Source organism: Taudactylus pleione, unplaced genomic scaffold (assembly GCF_031769625.1).
Source record: "Taudactylus pleione unplaced genomic scaffold, aTauple2 ptg000116l, whole genome shotgun sequence".
Lineage (NCBI taxonomy): Eukaryota > Metazoa > Chordata > Amphibia > Anura > Myobatrachidae > Taudactylus > Taudactylus pleione.
In genome coordinates this window covers 14,751,660-14,768,786 of record NW_028284518.1, presented here as the reverse complement: position 1 = coordinate 14,768,786, position 17,127 = coordinate 14,751,660, and the positions used below count along the sequence as shown (strand labels likewise).

Here is a 17,127-nt window from a genome sequence, read left to right as displayed (position 1 = left end):
TCTTTCTAGAACACTGTGTGAGGTTTTCACATTGTAATTAAATTTGCTTAGCACTGCAGGAAGGGGAGAATAAAGCAAAAAACTAAATGTTCTGAGAGTTATTAACAGTTGAACAAAGTTTTTTATCCTCTAATTTTTGTGTCTATTAATACTGAGACAGGCACAAGTAGGCAATAATCAGAATACGTCAGGTGGTTATGTATGCAGGAAGTGATTTGATGCATGATTTTTCTGCAACCCATGTGAAAGAAGATTAGTTATGGCAGAGACCTGCAGGCAGGGTAGGCAGAGCCTCCCCTGTCATACTCCCTGTAATGCTCCAGAGTTTTAATATAAAAACTGTGTTTTTATACGTGTGCGCCTCCCCAGTCATTGACCTCATCACACGTCACTGAATTATAGGTATGGTCAATATAGCGACGCCCAGACATGCCCCCCACCATCTATTAAGGCCTGATTTTTTTTTTTTTCCACCATCCTGTCTTGGTCTTGTGCGTAAGACACGGAGTACACATGAGATTTTTATCAAAGCATGCTTCAGCTTTTCTATAGACACAGAATATATACCAATATGTAGGCAGTTACTTCTCATGTTTGTGAAAGGATCAAACAATAACAGTTTCTTTAAACTCAATATCCTGACAAACTTGGTTGTATGTGCAGTGTATATTGTATAAATACTGTAGTTGTCCCCTGTCTGTCTCTGCTCATTAGTACTGTGCACCAACAGCATGTCACACACTTAGTGAGTGAAAGGTAAAAACACCACTATCTCATATAAATGTATTTAATGCAATGATGTGACACCAATAACATACCATATATGTGCACCCAGATATAATTCTGGAATATTGCCATTCCAAAATGTTTGTTATATAAATGTGTCTATTTTATTTTGTCAATTTCAGACTTGAATGTATAACGTTAAACAGAGCCGTAACTAGATTTTTTGGTGCCCTGTGCCAGAAAGAGCTTTGATGCCCCCCCCCCCCTTTTCAAATAGGGACATAACACACCCAAAAATGGGGAATGGCATCATGGGGAAGGGCCAGGGAAGAGATAGGGGAGGCCAGGAGATGCTGGGGATGAAATTAGAGCAAGCTACAAGTGAGAATGATCATAAACAGAAAATTGACAGGCCTGAACAGTGCCCCTTGTCCTGTGGTGCCCTGTGCCATGGCACAGGCCACACTACCCTAGTTTCGGCCCTGTCGTTAAACCCAAATCCAATGTATTCATATTTCAGTGCCCTGACTGCATTTCTGTCCCATCGACTTTACAATTGGCATTATCTGTTCTTAAAGGAATTTTTTTGTTCTTTCCCACATATGAGTTTCCCATAAAAAAGAACAGCATGCATAAATAATTTAGAGGTTCTATTTAAATTAAGCCTTCTGTTCAGATGCATGCAACAGAACAAATTCTGATTTAAAGCCATTTCTTCATAGAAAAAGGGAAAGCTGTTTTGGAGCTTGTCTTTGATCATCAGATAATACTATTTGAATGATCAGACGGCACAATGCAAAAATGTGTCTTACCTATTCATTCATCCTTCACCTGTCTTTTTATTGTAAATCTAAAGTAATTTCTGTTTTTTGCATGAATAATATTATAGATTTCTGAACGAGTTCCTCTACATAAAAAAAGAAATAAAAATGTATTTGTATGTATTACACAAGGTAAAAACTGGTACAACGAGGTACACTTTGAACTACAGCTTGTCATCCCGCATGTACAATTAGCATCTAAACTTACTGTTCAATTTGAACCTCTGCATTTTGATTTCTCACAGTGAGGTGAATTAAGTTTCAAGGTTTCTTCTTTACCTAAAATATATGTGTATAAATGTATTATTTAAATAAGAAAGTGAGTTAGATACTAACACATATGGCATAAATCTTGGATACCAAGTTATCATGTCAGAATGGATAACTGACATATTCAACTAATTCTTATAGCGAAACGATGTCTGTCTTTGTAATTCTACAAACATTGTGGCATGAAAAAGAACCCTTCATGCTTTTAAAGAATTATGATCTATATCTTGCATTATTTTATGATGTCTAGCGCTGTTGATACTATTTATTCTTTCTATTTAATTATCATAATTGTTAAGGTGTATCCAAGGGTCTTAAAAACAACTGTTTCAATAACTATGACCCTGCTGGTGTCTACATGTTGCTGACTTATTCATTCTATTTTGTGGTGTCAGAATATATGGTAACTGTAAACTAAAATGGTTTCTCGACAGCTAGCATTGAGTGTTGAAAGTCACTGGTGTGTGAACAGATGGCAAGGGTAGCACTTTTTACTGTGTAATGACACAAACAGTTAATGGTTTAGTATTTAATTTACCTGTATATAAGCTGTCACAAATGGCTGTATGGAATCCTCTGCTGAGGGGTGCAAGCTGAGGTACGGTGCTAAAAGAGGAAGTCAGAGACGTGGGTCCGGTACACAAAGTCTCCTCATCCACGAGTACCAGTCCATTGGCAAGACCTGACCAACGGTGTGGAGTCTAACCAATCGGGAGGTGTTCTCCAGTGACCCCTCCAAGCAGGATGTGGGTTTAGCTGCACCCAGCTGGCAGGTCGCGGTCCTTTGGTCAGGTAACTGGTGCTCATGGGAATAGAGAGCCTTGCTACCGTGGCCCTCGAGGATTATGCTATACCCTTGTATAGCTTCCAATATATACACCAGAGGATTTAGGAAGCACAAAGGCACTGACGTTTGGATACTGTAGTGACAGTGATACTGAGGCTGGATGCTGTAGTGTCAGCATTACAGAGGCTGGACGCTGTAGTGCAGTGGTACTGAGGCTGGACACTGTAGTGACAGTGGTACTGTTGCTGGACACTGTAGTGACAGTGGTACTGTGGCTGGATGCTGTAGTAACAGCAGTACTGAGAGTGGAAGTGTGGTGACAGCGGTACTGAGGTTGGACGCTGTAGTGACAGCAGAACTGAGGCTGGACACTGTAGTGACAGTGGTACTGAGGCTGGATGCTGTAGTGATAGCAGTACTGAGAGTGGATGCTGTGGTGACAGCGGTCCTGAAATTGGACGATGTAGTGACAGCAGAACTGAGGCTGGACACTGTAGTGACAGTGGTACTGTGGCTAGATGCTGTATTGACAGCAGAACTTAGGTTTGCTCTGAACACTGGTGAGATGTCTAGGACTCACTTCTGCTCAACGACGTGGCAAATGATCCGCAGACAGGCGAGGTATATTGGATGCACTTCTGCACAACTAAGTGGGAAATGATCCGCAGACAGGCGAGATGTAGTGGATGCACTTCTGCACACCGAGGTGGCAAATGATCTGCAGGTAGGCGAGATGTTGTGGACGCACTTCTGCACAATAGTCGGCACTGATAAGCACAGGGAAACACGAGGTAGAACCTGGAACGAGATCTTCAGTAGACACTGGAAAATGACAACATTGCTCAGGCAACTTCCTGTGGTCCACAGTCTGGCTTTATCCCCTGCAGTAGCAGATCATTGGTGGGCAGCATCAGCTGACCACCGTCATGCTACCATTGGGTATAGAGTCATCAGGTGATGAAAAACTGTCATGGCCGTGTCCATGACGGCAACCACAGAAACCAGGCATGGCACAGTCCAAGGCAAGCTGGCATACCCTCCCTTTCAGGGTGGACTCCGAACACCACAATGTGTGCCACAAACAAGAAGAATCTTTGACTCAAAGAAATTCTGATTGAAGATCAAGGTACACAACTTCCAAAACATCTTCCAGATGGTCTCCCAAATCTCCAGATACGAGGAAGTTTCAAAACACCAGTAGAGACTGATAAATGGAATTTAAAAGATTAATCTGTCACAGAAAAGTTGGTCACAAAAAAAATTCATTGATTTTTCTTCCTACGGGATCGTCAAAACCATTTGAAGAATCAGGAGACTTAAGTTGAAAGGGATCCTTAACGGGATCTTCCGAAAACTGTATTTCGTCATGCTCCGGATCCGAATCCGTGTGTACTTCATCATTCTGATGACTCCTTGAGATTTTCCCCTTTGGACTGATTGTTTTTGTATCGAATTATTTAGAGAAGAACTCAAAGAAGTGCATTTGACCTCAATGGTAGAAGATGGTACACCAGGACTAGAGGCTCTATTGGGGCAAGTGTCTAGGAGTGGGCTTGTTGGAGAGAATCTTTTGACAACGGCAGTACTGAAAGCCACCAAATTCAGAAGGACTGGATCTTTAGCTTCCATTAATGGAGTAGCCCATTCCAACGCCCGTCCCCTGAAACTAGAAAGAAGAAATTTAACGATACTCGTAGGAGTAACACCACTGGAAGGGATCGGTTCTCATAATGACCTCAAAATATTGGAGTAACTCAAAATAGTGTGTCAAGTTTCCATCAAAAAGAATGTATTTAGGAGTACTAGAAAAATGTTGATCTGCTAGTTCATAGTTTGCATGAGGAAGGAGATTGTCAGAATAAGATTCACTAGAATTCAAACAGGTCTTAGTTGAAATTTCCCTTGAAGTGTTTTAGAGGTTGTATACCAAAGTCCGTAATTACTGCTTCACTAAAAGCTACTAAATCTAAAAGTATTGGATCTTTAGATTCATAAATAGGTTCAACCCAATACCAAGCTTCACCTTGAAAAGACGAGATGATAAACTCTATGACATTGGTAGGCTTGATTCCAAACGACGGAGAGGATTTCATAATAGCGAGGTATTGATCTACCAAAGCATACTGTAATACTGTGCTATGTCTCCATTAAAGCAAATGGGCATAGAAACATCAGAAGAATCCTAGGTGATACACACAGGCGCAGCAGTAGCATTATCTTGTGAATCTCTTAACTGAAGGGGTGTAGAAATGATTGACTCAGGCAAAACACTGGAAGCCTTCTGGGGAGTACCACCTAAGACCCCTCCTGTCATGGCCGCGTCCATGACGGCAACCACAGAAACCAGGCACGGCACAGTCCAAGGCAGTTCACATGGCACTAGGTAGAATACTCAGCACATACCCTCCGCTGCACCTGATGTCTGACCCCACGGGAGATCAGGGGAAGCTGGCGCAAAGGTGAGTAACGGCTGATCCTAGGCCGCAACCTGACATAAACCCTTTAAACTTTTGGTTTGTCTTAAAGAATATGTAATATTTTATTTTTCTTTTAATAATACTATCTTCTCTCCTTTATAGCTAGTGAAAGTAAATGTTGCATCACAATTGAAAGCAGGAGAGAATCTCCAGCGCTGAGAAAGTTACTTTATAGATCAAAACTCCATCAATAGGGGTGCTTTGTACTGTCACAGCACAAACGACTGAAATTACAGTAGTCCGTTTCAGAAACAGGGCACTCAACAATCTACAGCCGTGGCCAAAAGTTGAGAATGACACAAGTATTGGTTTTCACAAAGTTTGCTGCTTCAGTTTGTGACAAACAATGCCTTTTCCAGCATGATGGAGCACCTTGCCATAAGGCAAAAGTGATAACTAAGTGTCTCGGGGAACAAAACATCAACATTTTGAGTCCATGGCCAGGAAACTCCCCAGACCTTAATCCCATTGAGAACTTGTGGTTAATACTCTAGAGGCAGTTGGAAAAACAAAAACCAACAAATTCTGACACACTCCAAGTATTGATTAGGCAAGAATGGGCGGCCATCAGTCAGTATGTGGCCCAGAAGTTGAATGACAGCATGCCAGGGCGAATTGCAGAGATCTTGAAAAAGAAGGGTCAACACTGCAAATATTGACTCTCTGCATAAACTTAATGTAATTGTCAATAATAGCCTTTGACACTTATGAAATGCTTGTAATTTTACTTCAGTATACCATAGTAACATCTGACAAAAAGGTCTAAAAACACTGAAGCAGCAAACTTTGGGAAAACCAATACTTGTGTCATTCTCAAAACTTTTGGCAATGGCTGTACATGAAATAATCATTTTAATAATTTTAACCTTTAAAAATGTCTCAATATGTCATGATAAATAGTGGGCCTTTGTTATGCATACCACTGTATACATCCAGAGGCGTCACCGGCTCTGGTGACACCAGGGGTGCACTCTGACTATGCCAGCGCGCCGGAGGTGTGGCCAAAATAAAGGGGCATGGCCTTGTGGGGGATCCCGATGACTTCACTCTGGGACGGCTCAGCATCGCCGGATTGGGCTGTCAGCACTGTCGGCTCCTCTTCTATGACAGGAGCCAGGTGCTGCAGAAGAATGTTACACTGCAGCACCCGGCTCATGTCACTGCAGAGGAGCCTGCATTTTTGTGTCACCCACTCTGAGGTGACATCCAGGTGCGGCCCACACCCCCCTCGTGATGCCTCTGTGTACCACCACATACAGTATGTCATTAGACGTTTCAGACCACTCTCAGTCCATTTTCAAGACCACCAGCTTCACAGCAGCCGCCTTTCACATGCAGCATTCATTGGTGATATATATGTCAAGGTCTTCCGATCTGGCCAGTCCCTACACTGACTTTCAAAAATATGAGCATTGCTCTGCCACATTTGGTTCCAGCTAACACAGAGATTTTAAATGCAACTAATGCTTCTTACATTTGGGGGACCCTGCTTTTCAAATGTAAGACAAACTTTGTCAGTTTATTCCCAGGTGCTCATTAACTGAAATGCTAGGGTGTGGTTTTGTCTCTTTAAGCCAGGACCCATACTTATGGAAGAAGCACAAATTGCATTTAAAATCTGTGTGTTAGCTGTAGCCAAATGTGGCATAGCAATGCTCATATTTTTGAGAGTCAGTGTAGGGACTGGCCAGATGGGAAGACCTTGACTTGGTTAGTCAGCTGAACGATATTTTGCAACTAACATTCCCTGTATTTAAAGAAATTACAGTTTGAAAAGTCAGTGAGTGCCGAGTTTGTTCTATATATATATATATATATATACATATATACATATATATATATATGTATAAAATATATTTTTTTATATATTATTATTACTTTATTTTGAGTCTCTTTGTTCATTTAATACCATCACGTGTTCAGACATTGAACCAGTGCAGTGTATCTGGCCCTCATTCAGAGCCGCTCGTTAGCGGCAGTACGCTCGTTCCGAGCGATGTTTGCACATCTGCGCATGCGTACGCTTTTTAGTACGCATGCGCGAACCAGTCAGTGCGGCCGAAAATCGTTTGTACGCTATATAGCAAGTGCCTGCTATTTTGAGTGACAGAATGAGGCGTATGTGGGTGGTAACAGGGGAAGGTGCTTGAAAATGGGGAGTGGAGATCCGAACGCAGGCGTGCTTAAAGGTCAAAACGGTCGTTTTATGGGTGTGTATATTTAAAACAGCAGCGTCAATGACCACGTCACTGGGTTATTTTAGAGCCAGAACTGCTCGCAAATTTGTGGTAGCAAACACCAACCACAAGAATAGCGAGCAGTTCATACGCTGGTCGATGTACTCGATTAATCTAATAAATAGCGGACATGACGTATGGTGCGAGCGGCCAGGGGGCGTTTTTAACAAATAAACGAGCGTATGTTTTGCTCGTTCGTTCAGACTTAGAGGTGTGAACAGACTGCAATGTGCGTACGGATCATTTGAATAGCCACCCCTTGTTATTAAACGAACGACCGCAAATAGCGAACGGCTCTGAATGAGGGCCTCTGCTATTAAGATTTCTCACTATTCTAAAGTTTTTGCCGAACTTCTTACACTTGCTGCAGATTTTCAATGCTTTATATATATTTAGTGATGCCAATCTTCTTTCAAACTTTAGCATTCAGAAGTTTTGTAGTGATTTCACTATTTTCTGTGTATAATAAACTATATAAAAATATAGTGATAGCATCTGCAAAGTTAAAGATTAAAAACCGAAAAGAAAATGTTCCTGCCACCCTACCAACACAATCAGTTTGTGTGGCTGTCATACACAAATACACATACACAGTAATACATACATGTTTTGTAACATTTATGCTACCCTATCCCTCCACATTTTTATTTGTTCAGGAAAAAGTCTTTACACCTGTATGTGCATGCAGATGTGGCCCACAGCTGGGAGGGGAAAAGTGTAAACTGTTTTATGTTCTTGGACCCTATGAATATGTCACACCTTGAATATACTTGATATAACACACTTGAACATTTTTGGTTTTATTATGATTCAGTTGTGTGGTAGGAGTCAGGGACGGCACTAGCGGCGTTTGGCCTGTGGAGGCAAAAATCTTTTTTTTAAATTTTTACATATTACATAAGTCAATAGATCTTTATTATTTGAAGTTTTAAAATACCCACATATACAAAAAGTTCATCTTTCCCAATGGAACTGTTTGATAACTGAAAGATTAAAACTACTACCAAATTATTCACACACAAGATGGAATATGAGAACGATTATTCAACAATCATTTGGTTGTGGCTGTGATCATCAATTTATCTTATAAACAAACATTGCTCCGTGTTATTTACTGCTATTATTATTATTACCAGTTATTTAAAAGTTATAAATACTGTTTTAAGTAAAACTCTGGTGAAACTAATCATACAGCAGCTGCTTGATCAGATATGTATCTGTTTTTTTATAGCTTTTCGCTGATGTGGAAAACAAAGATGGGTGCCAGTTGTTTGAGCAAGGTTTCCGCACGCCTAACAAGCAAGAGACCCATACACTCGAAGCTATAAAACTAGTGGAGTTTCAGTTAAAGCAAGCTCTTTCTAAACTAATCACCCATTTGTTTGGTGAAGGTATGTACAATTCCTCAGACAATATAAGTGTTTGTCTTTACAACTTTTTTATCATCTGCATGTTTTTCTGACCTTTTCATTTGCAAACAAATGTAGTAACAAAAAAATAAGACTGTGTATAAACAGGGAAAGAAGTAAACCCCTGCTTGGAAGTCTGCAGTCTATTTGAGCCTATTGCATGTGGCCTCACGCCATATTGCAAATCCATCTTTGCAGATTGCATAGAAAAAGTCAGGCTCGACTAGAGATGGCCATCAACAGGTCAACCATCGATACTTTACACCTTTGATGGCCATCAATGCCGTGGCTGGAGGCGGAACTCAATAAAGGAAGGGGACAGATCCACAAAGGGAGCATTGTACCACGGGCGGAGCTAATCTCGATGCCCCAGGTGCCAAGGGAGAGAACAAGACAATCATTTACCATCAGTGTCAAACCATCGATAGTTGTTAAGCATCAAAGGTCGATGGCCGTCCCTGGGCTCAACGCAGCAAAGTTTGTCTCTGGGTTAGATGCTTGTTTACACATAAAAAGAGAATAAGTTTAAGTTTTGAGTGAGCTGTAGATCAGAAAAAAGCCAAGAATCGTCCACACAGATCCTTATAATGTTTAATCAGTTATATAAAATATTGCGTCCACTCTCAACTCTGTGCTTTTATTTTTATTTAATATTAGATATAGTCTTCCAGTTTGGTGTTATTTATGTCAGGAAGCTGATGTTTATATTTATGTAGTAATGGTGTCACCACTCATATATTTTCGGGGGGATGATTTATTGTCAACAGAGTCGTCTGACCTGTAATAGGAGAAAATAGGATGTTGGCCAGCATGGAGTGGGTAAATTTAAAGATATTTTGTGGAGAGATGTATATTGGTGCAGTTTTATTAATAGCCTTGTACATGTATGTTAGTGGAATTATTTTAAATGGCATTCAATAAAATGCATACATCCAGTAGAGGGCTGTATGTACAGGAACAGAACAAATTGTATATTTTACAATCTAGCCAAGCATTAAAAACAAAATTGTAGAAGTGCACATCTGGTTAGGGGAAGACCATATTGAAAAAATTTGCAGTAGTAAATGCATTCAGGGCATGAATTAAGGTTGTGCAGTGTCTTGAGTGAGATGGTGGAAATGTTTATTCGATGTATGTAACATAATTTTGGATTTAGATACTATGGGCCAAATGTAATAGGGTGAGAGGTTAGAAAAGTGAGAGTTTCTGACACTTTTTAAACTTTGCCAATGTAATAGAGTCCAAAAACAAAGTAACAGAGCGAACTTGCATGTTTTTTTAGATTTAAAAAACTCACGATTTAAAATCTCATTCAGATGTTTTCTCATTTTGAAGATAAAACTCAACCAATGTGAGAGTTTACTGCTAAACTCTCACATTTTCTAAACTCTCACCCTATTACATTTGGCCCTATGAGCGGACAGTCCATGGAAGATGATTTTTGTCCATGAAAGATGACGTTTTGCCCCTTCTTGAGACCCAATTTTTGGCGGGAAAAATCTGAACTTGGCGGGAAAATTCGAACCTATCCGAGCCTGCACATCCCTAATTTATAGAGATGAGAACATGATTGATGGAACATTTGATAGATATGTAAGTATATAGAGTAGGTAAACGGATGATTGCAATCCCTCCTCCTTGTATGCCTGGAAATGAGTGAATCGTAGGCCACCTTTAAAAAAGGGCTGTAGGTGAAGCAATGTGTGATTGTATGGTACATGCTTATGTCATTGGGCCTGATGCAGAAATGAACGAAGCTCACATCACAACTACTTCTTTATACGCAGCCGCGATGTGAAAATATGCTAATGCAGCAGGAGGCGTCTCAGGAGCAAAGACACCTCCTGACAACATTGCAGATCGGATCATCTATGAGACCCTGAGGTTACTCAGATTGGCCCTCGCAGCTCCTTGGCCCGAGGCCAGGAAGTCTGTGTTGGAAGACACAGATCCTTACCTCAGCACTCCCAGAAAATGAAGGCAACATGCCTCTATTTTCCTGAACAGAGGCCAGCACTGCCCCCACCCATCCGCCAAACGGCTGCAGTTTTTCAATCAGGCTGCGGCTCAGGGGTGTGTACACCCAATCTATCCTTTACACATATCTTTCATCACATCTTCCTATATGATGTGCTGCATATCAGATGGGACGATGTGTGCACATCGTGCAGTGTGTATGCACAACCGCACATAGTGTACAGGAACATCATTTAGGCCAGTATTCAATCAGAGGCGAAAAAGTTTCGCCAATGCAATGTTTTTGCCTCATTCGCTTGTTTGTACGCGAAGTTATCGTGTATTTTCATAATGTGCACTCCCACTTTTCATCCTATTCAATTGCAAAACAGGCGAAAACGCGGATGTGCGAATGCTGAAACTAGTGAAAAGGACTGCTTTTTTAGGGGAAATCAGTCTGTACCCCAAATAAAGCCTAAATGACCCTGGTAATCAATATAGAAGTGTATTAATGTATTAATGGGATTGTCAGTCACATCTTCATATTGAGCAACACGTTCAGCAGATCTGAAGATGCGACGAACGACCCCATGGGAGTACACGCTGAACGATTTGTCGTTCCGATCCGTTGGAAATTGGCAAATTGTTTAAAAAATCGTCTAGTGTGTACTCAGCTTTAGAGTGGCTATAAATTATATTTACCCACCTTGGTTTTTTTTTGTCATTTGCTGTGTTACAACCAGTAGCATGAGTTGATCCCAGACTCCCGGAGGCAAGTTAAAATTTGGTGCCATCCCCACCGTCACAGCCACTGACACTGTAATGTAGCAATTCACATACAGACAGGCTATAGATAGACGAAGGCAGCATGTGATGGTCTGACATGGAGTTCTCCACTAGTGTATGGCGGCTTCTCAGGTGCTGGTTAGGGGTTCCATGTATTGGGCGGTCATGACGGTACACTCCAGGTACATAATTACAGCCCTAAGTGGGATGAATATGTTGTGGACATTGGAAGAAGTGCCTCCTTCAGAGCTGGACCCTAGCGGCAGGCACCTCCATTGTCTCCCATAGTTCTGCCCCTGGTTACAACATAGAACCTTGATGGATTTAACAAAGTTTATTTCGACAAATCAGCACAAAATACTCAATAATATGCTAAAAAAATAATCCAGTCATTTGTCAAATTAATTCGGAACACAATGTTGGAACTATGTTGTAGCGTAGCAAAATGTAAAGAAAAAATATTACCAAAGGAGTTGAGTAACTTTTATAACCACTGTATCTAAGCGCTTGACTCAACCTCTTGTTTCTTACTTCTGAGGCTGCACCTTCGTACTGGAGCTAGTGCAGATATGACTATAGTCCGGACATGGACTGCAACAAGTACATAGCTAGTAACTGGTGGGTACTGTCTATACAGGTACTATCACAGAAATTTCAATGCTTTAGATATTATATGGCAACACTGCATAAGCAAGTGTAGGAGTCTGAACATTTGGTAATAGTTTCTCAAGTTTGTTGTTATCGATGATTTGTTGCCATTACATACATTTATTATAAGACATATGTGACTTTATTGTGGCATGTGCAGGATCTTAGTCTTTCCTATAAAATATATCTAAAAGGTTTTATGGCCTATTGTTGAAACATTTCATTTAGTGAAACCTCTCCCATTTTTGCTTTTGAATCTGTGCTCTTTACATCTTAAAATTAAATACATTTATTTTCCAATGATGTACTAAATTTAAATATAAGCAAAATGGAGTCCATATTAAAACAACCTGTTTGTTTGCTCTACACACTGGCAGCACATCTGTCAAATATGCAGTGCATTTCTTCTAACTTCAAAGTCATTTATTTATTATTTAGGTTCACTATTAAAAAAAAATTCTTATGCTAAAAAGAATAGCACATTAACTGTCAAAGACAGTGGAGAGCCATATTAGACACTATAAAGCGGATCATTGATGGCAAATTAGAGTTTTTTTCAGGATTTGACTGATTTTCCAGCTCAGAAATGATTGTGCCAGGTCAGGACACTACAACAGTATTTCTAAAATATCAACATCTCTCCATGTGGGATAATTAAAAAAAAAACATAAAAGATCCTAAAGCAAACTAAATTAAACAATTATTTCCAATAATAATTATTTAGCATTACAGTATTTTTAAAAATATTTTAAAATTAATGTTTTTCCTTGTATGCGGTTAGTGATGATGTAATTTATTGTGTGGTGGGGAGGTTCACATAATTTGAGTTTTATTAGATTATATACAGTATCTGCAATGTGACCTTTTAAAATTGATTAAACGTCATAGAACTGAAAGAAATCTAGAGCTTAATCCACAAGACCACTCCATTACATATAATAGAATTGTTTTATACAGCACAAAGACCAGTGATTTGTCTCCACCATTGGTTGGCAGATAAAGGAGCATTATTTTTAAATACCTGTATATTTTTCTCCTTAGTTGTTAAAACCACAATATCCATTTATTTTCCCCTAGCTACAGGACCAGCAGCATAGATGGATCGATTACCCAAATGAATACATATTACTTTACTGCTTGACTGATGCATTAAATAAATGTTGCACAAGACCTATTCTATTTTATTATTATTTTAACATAAACAAGTACAGTATAGGGGTGTTAATAAGCACAATATGTAAGAAAAATGTTATCCATTTCTCACTCGAAGCTGACATTATAGCATCTTCAGAGCTGAAATATTCTTGAAATATATGCCAATGTGGTTTGTGTACTGTTCCTTTTAGTAAAGTAGATATTGTTGATTTTAGTTTTTGCTCACCAACACCTTTAAATGTATTGTAGAATAAAGGAATACGGTAGTATTTTTGCTGTTCATGATATCTCCTTGGATTTAAGTAAATCTGCAGTCTACTGTATATATTATGTTATTTGTGTACAGTACTTCTAAAACATTCTGTACATTCTCTGTTAATTTTGGCTCTGTGCAGTGGCGTCACAAGGGAGGTGCGGATGTCACCCCACCAAGGGGTGACACCATAGTGCCGATTCCTCCTCAGTGGCAGGAGCCGGGTGCTGCACTGTAGCATTACGTGCAGCACTCGGCTCCTGACACAGTGAGGGAGCCGGCACTGCAAACAGACTGGTCCCCGGGGGCAGTCCGCACCACCGGGACCCCCGCAGTAACTAAAACGTGGAGTTCGGGCCGTGAGGCCATGTTCCCTACCCGCGAGGCCACACCCCCTATTTTGTCAACGCGCTGCTTCACATCGGGTGTCACTAGAGGGAGGGAAACCACTGCATCTGTATTGCACTTATAATTACTAATTTATTTACCTGTTGTGTTACATGAGTATTGACAATAATAAATGCCTACAGTACTATTTATTAAGGTAGCATATTTTGTCATGTGAAGCTCTTAAAACAAGAATTATCCCAATAGGTACCAGCTATTCGCAGAGAATAACAGTACTATTCTGTGCTATCGTCACCTTCTATTCGTTCTTGCCCAGTGATTGTAAATATCTGATATGACATACAGAATGCTTTTCAGATTAGTGTAATCTCTGCAATTACTAATACACGTGGTGTTTATAATTTATTTTTTGTACTTTTTTTCAGGACTTAAAATTAGGTGGGTAGACTGCTACTTTCCCTTTACTCACCCATCATTTGAGATGGAGATCGAATTTCAGGGAGAGTGGATGGAAGTCCTGGGGTGTGGTGTCATGGAACAGCAGCTGGTGAATTCAGGTATGAAAAAAAAGACTTATCGGGCCTGATTCTCAGTCAGATGCAGTTACCACGGTCCTTGCGACTTTTGCCGCAGTCGCGTCTGCGACTTTATGCTAATAACGCAACAGAGTCCTTCCCTGGTGTACATATGTGTATGTCCAAATGTGCAAGGGCTGAGATGTCCACTCGCACTGTCTATGGATGCTGCACCACTGTCTGGGAGAGTCTTTAGACGCACCATCAAAACTTGCACCAGACTCTTGGTAGATGCAGTTTCTCCGTCTGAGTATGTTCTCCTATGTGAGTCTTTGATTTTCTTTGTACTTAAACACTTTCAGCAACATGTCTGCAACACTCCCATAAGGCGCAACATCATTATCCTATATATATATAGAGAGAGAGAGAGATAAAAACTGGCACTGCACATAGTGATATTCATACTTGCCCAGGTGCCCTCCATGGTCATCCAAACACCCCAATACAAGAGAATAAAGGCAGCACTCCAACGTCTTGAATAAATGACAGCTATGTCAGGTTTAACGTTTCAGCCTCCTGACTTTTAGCAAGTTCTTTATAAAAGCCGGAAAATTAAACTTTGAACCTAACATAGTTGTTGTTTATTCAAGACCTTGAAGTGCAGCCTTCATTCATATATATATATATATATACATATATATATCAGGTTCTGTAGCCTGCTGCAGGAGTGCTGCCATCATAAGTGTGTATTATCCACAGGTATTAGCGCACATAGTATCCAGTAAGCTGAAAGGCACTCACCTGACTTTCAAGTAGTATAGATGTGTTTAATACATTACCAGTTTAGTTTAACATGCCAAAGCAGAGCAGCAACGTTTTGATCCCCTCTGGGTTTTAATCATGCCCGAAGCAAATACTGTAGATTAGTTGTAGCTTCACTCACCCTGCAAAAGGTCCCCCTTAAATAGCACAAAGTGCAATTAGCTGTGCCATCAGCTGTGCATTACAGCCGCAGGAAATCCTGTATGGCTGTATAGTAATGAGCAGTAACTAGGCAACAAAGATGCCTGAGTTTAGGCTATAAAACTGCAGTGCAACATTGATTTATGTACACAAATATAAACTGCCTTAGGACCAGACTGCAGAGTAATTTACATAACTAAATAAAATTGATATAATGGTCTGTAGCTCAAATAATGTAGGTATAATATGCAAGGGTGAGTGAGTGTCACATTAATCACACATATAAATCAGTATGTTAATATTAAAATCCCTTATATTCATATAAAAATATGCATATATAACCATAGGTTAAAATTTAATTAAAAATTATGAAAATAATGAAAAATTTTAAGAAAAAGATCTTTCCTGGCACAAAACAAGAACATAACTAATGCAAAAACAATTAACAAAATAGAGGAAAAATGGAAAAATTTAACTAGCACTCTTGTCGTTCAGTATCACAGTAAAACAATAGTCCATTGGCCAATGACTATTAAAGTTGAGTTAATAGAACTTCCCCCTATCACCTCCTCGTAAACGGCAGGGTAATAATATATCTTAACACGCCAGCGAGTGATCAAGTTTGACAAAATGCCTTGCCACTGACTTATCGGATATTCCAGCAATCAATGCATCTTTAATCAGCGATCTGTGGTTATAGATCTGTTCCTTAATTATACAAATGGTTTTGCTACAAGAAAGGCCACAAGGGCAATACCACATATTCATTGGAGCAAGTTTTTTGAGACGCTTGGTCAGTTGAGTGTTGGCCTCATTAACAGGTCCCCCAGAATGGTCCCGTATAATATAATATTAGGGTTTTTACATGTTTAATTTCAGGCTTTTGTCAGACTTAATAGTAACCCAGTTTTGAGATGTTGATTTACGAAATACAACTGGACTAGTATAAAAGGTGGTTGTAATAAACATTGCCCCAATTTCTTTATCTTTTTTAGTCAAAACATCAGAAGCGTGTTTAGTTCTAGCTTTCTAAGCATTTCTTCAAAACCACAAGTGAGCAACTTATCTGCAAAATTTTTTGGGTCATCTCTTCTAGTTGTTCTCCATGAGCTTTATATCAGAATTGATTCTAAGGACGGGATGTAGTCTGGAATCCAACGTTCTAGACGCCTGTCATTTCCCCGACGTCTGGAGACCGCTCGATCTGGATGCCAGGCTCCGCAGCGGACAGCCACGGGGGGGGGGGGAGGGTTAGGTTTAGGGCTCCCAGGGGGGACGTAGGGTTAAGCTAGGTGGAGGGAGGGTTACGGTTAGGCACCCCCAGGTGGGACTTAGGGTTAATGCACCCCCCCCGGGAGACTTAGGTTTAGGCAGCGGGGAAGGGGGGGGTTAGGTTTATGCACTTAGAGGGGGGGTTAGGCACAGGGGGGGGGAGGTTAGGGTTAGGCACCCCTAAGGGAGGGTTAGGGGGGTTAGGTTAGGTTAGACAATACTTACCTTTAGGACGATCAGGATTTCCTCCTTTGTCCTTTGTCGGGCCATGCAGCCGGCGGTAATACATATCACACTCCTAAAAACTCGCATATACTGTGAAACCAGAAAGTCATTTTTTAGAGTTGGTGGGTGGTTGCTATTAGCACACAAAATAGTTTTATGGTCTGTTGGTGTTTTAAAAAATTTTGTTTCAAGTTCTCCACCAAATCTATATATCGAAACGTTAAAGAAAGCAATACTGTCCATGTGGACTTAATGAGTAAACTTAATAGGTGTATGCAG

General features: G+C 40.3%; 1 protein-coding gene across 3 annotated transcripts in view; it reads left to right on the top strand.

Annotated features, from left to right (window-relative positions):
* The window catches only part of FARS2 (phenylalanyl-tRNA synthetase 2, mitochondrial), a 551,321-nt gene that overhangs the window by 145,130 nt on the left and 389,064 nt on the right, over nt 1–17,127 (top strand). For all 3 annotated transcript variants that reach the window (XM_088471693.1, XM_088471694.1, XM_088471695.1), the window contains 2 exons: nt 8,550–8,709; nt 14,299–14,430. In XM_088471693.1, coding sequence (XP_088327819.1) covers nt 8,550–8,709; nt 14,299–14,430 — 292 coding nt within the window. The remainder of the gene's footprint in view (nt 1–8,549; nt 8,710–14,298; nt 14,431–17,127) is intronic.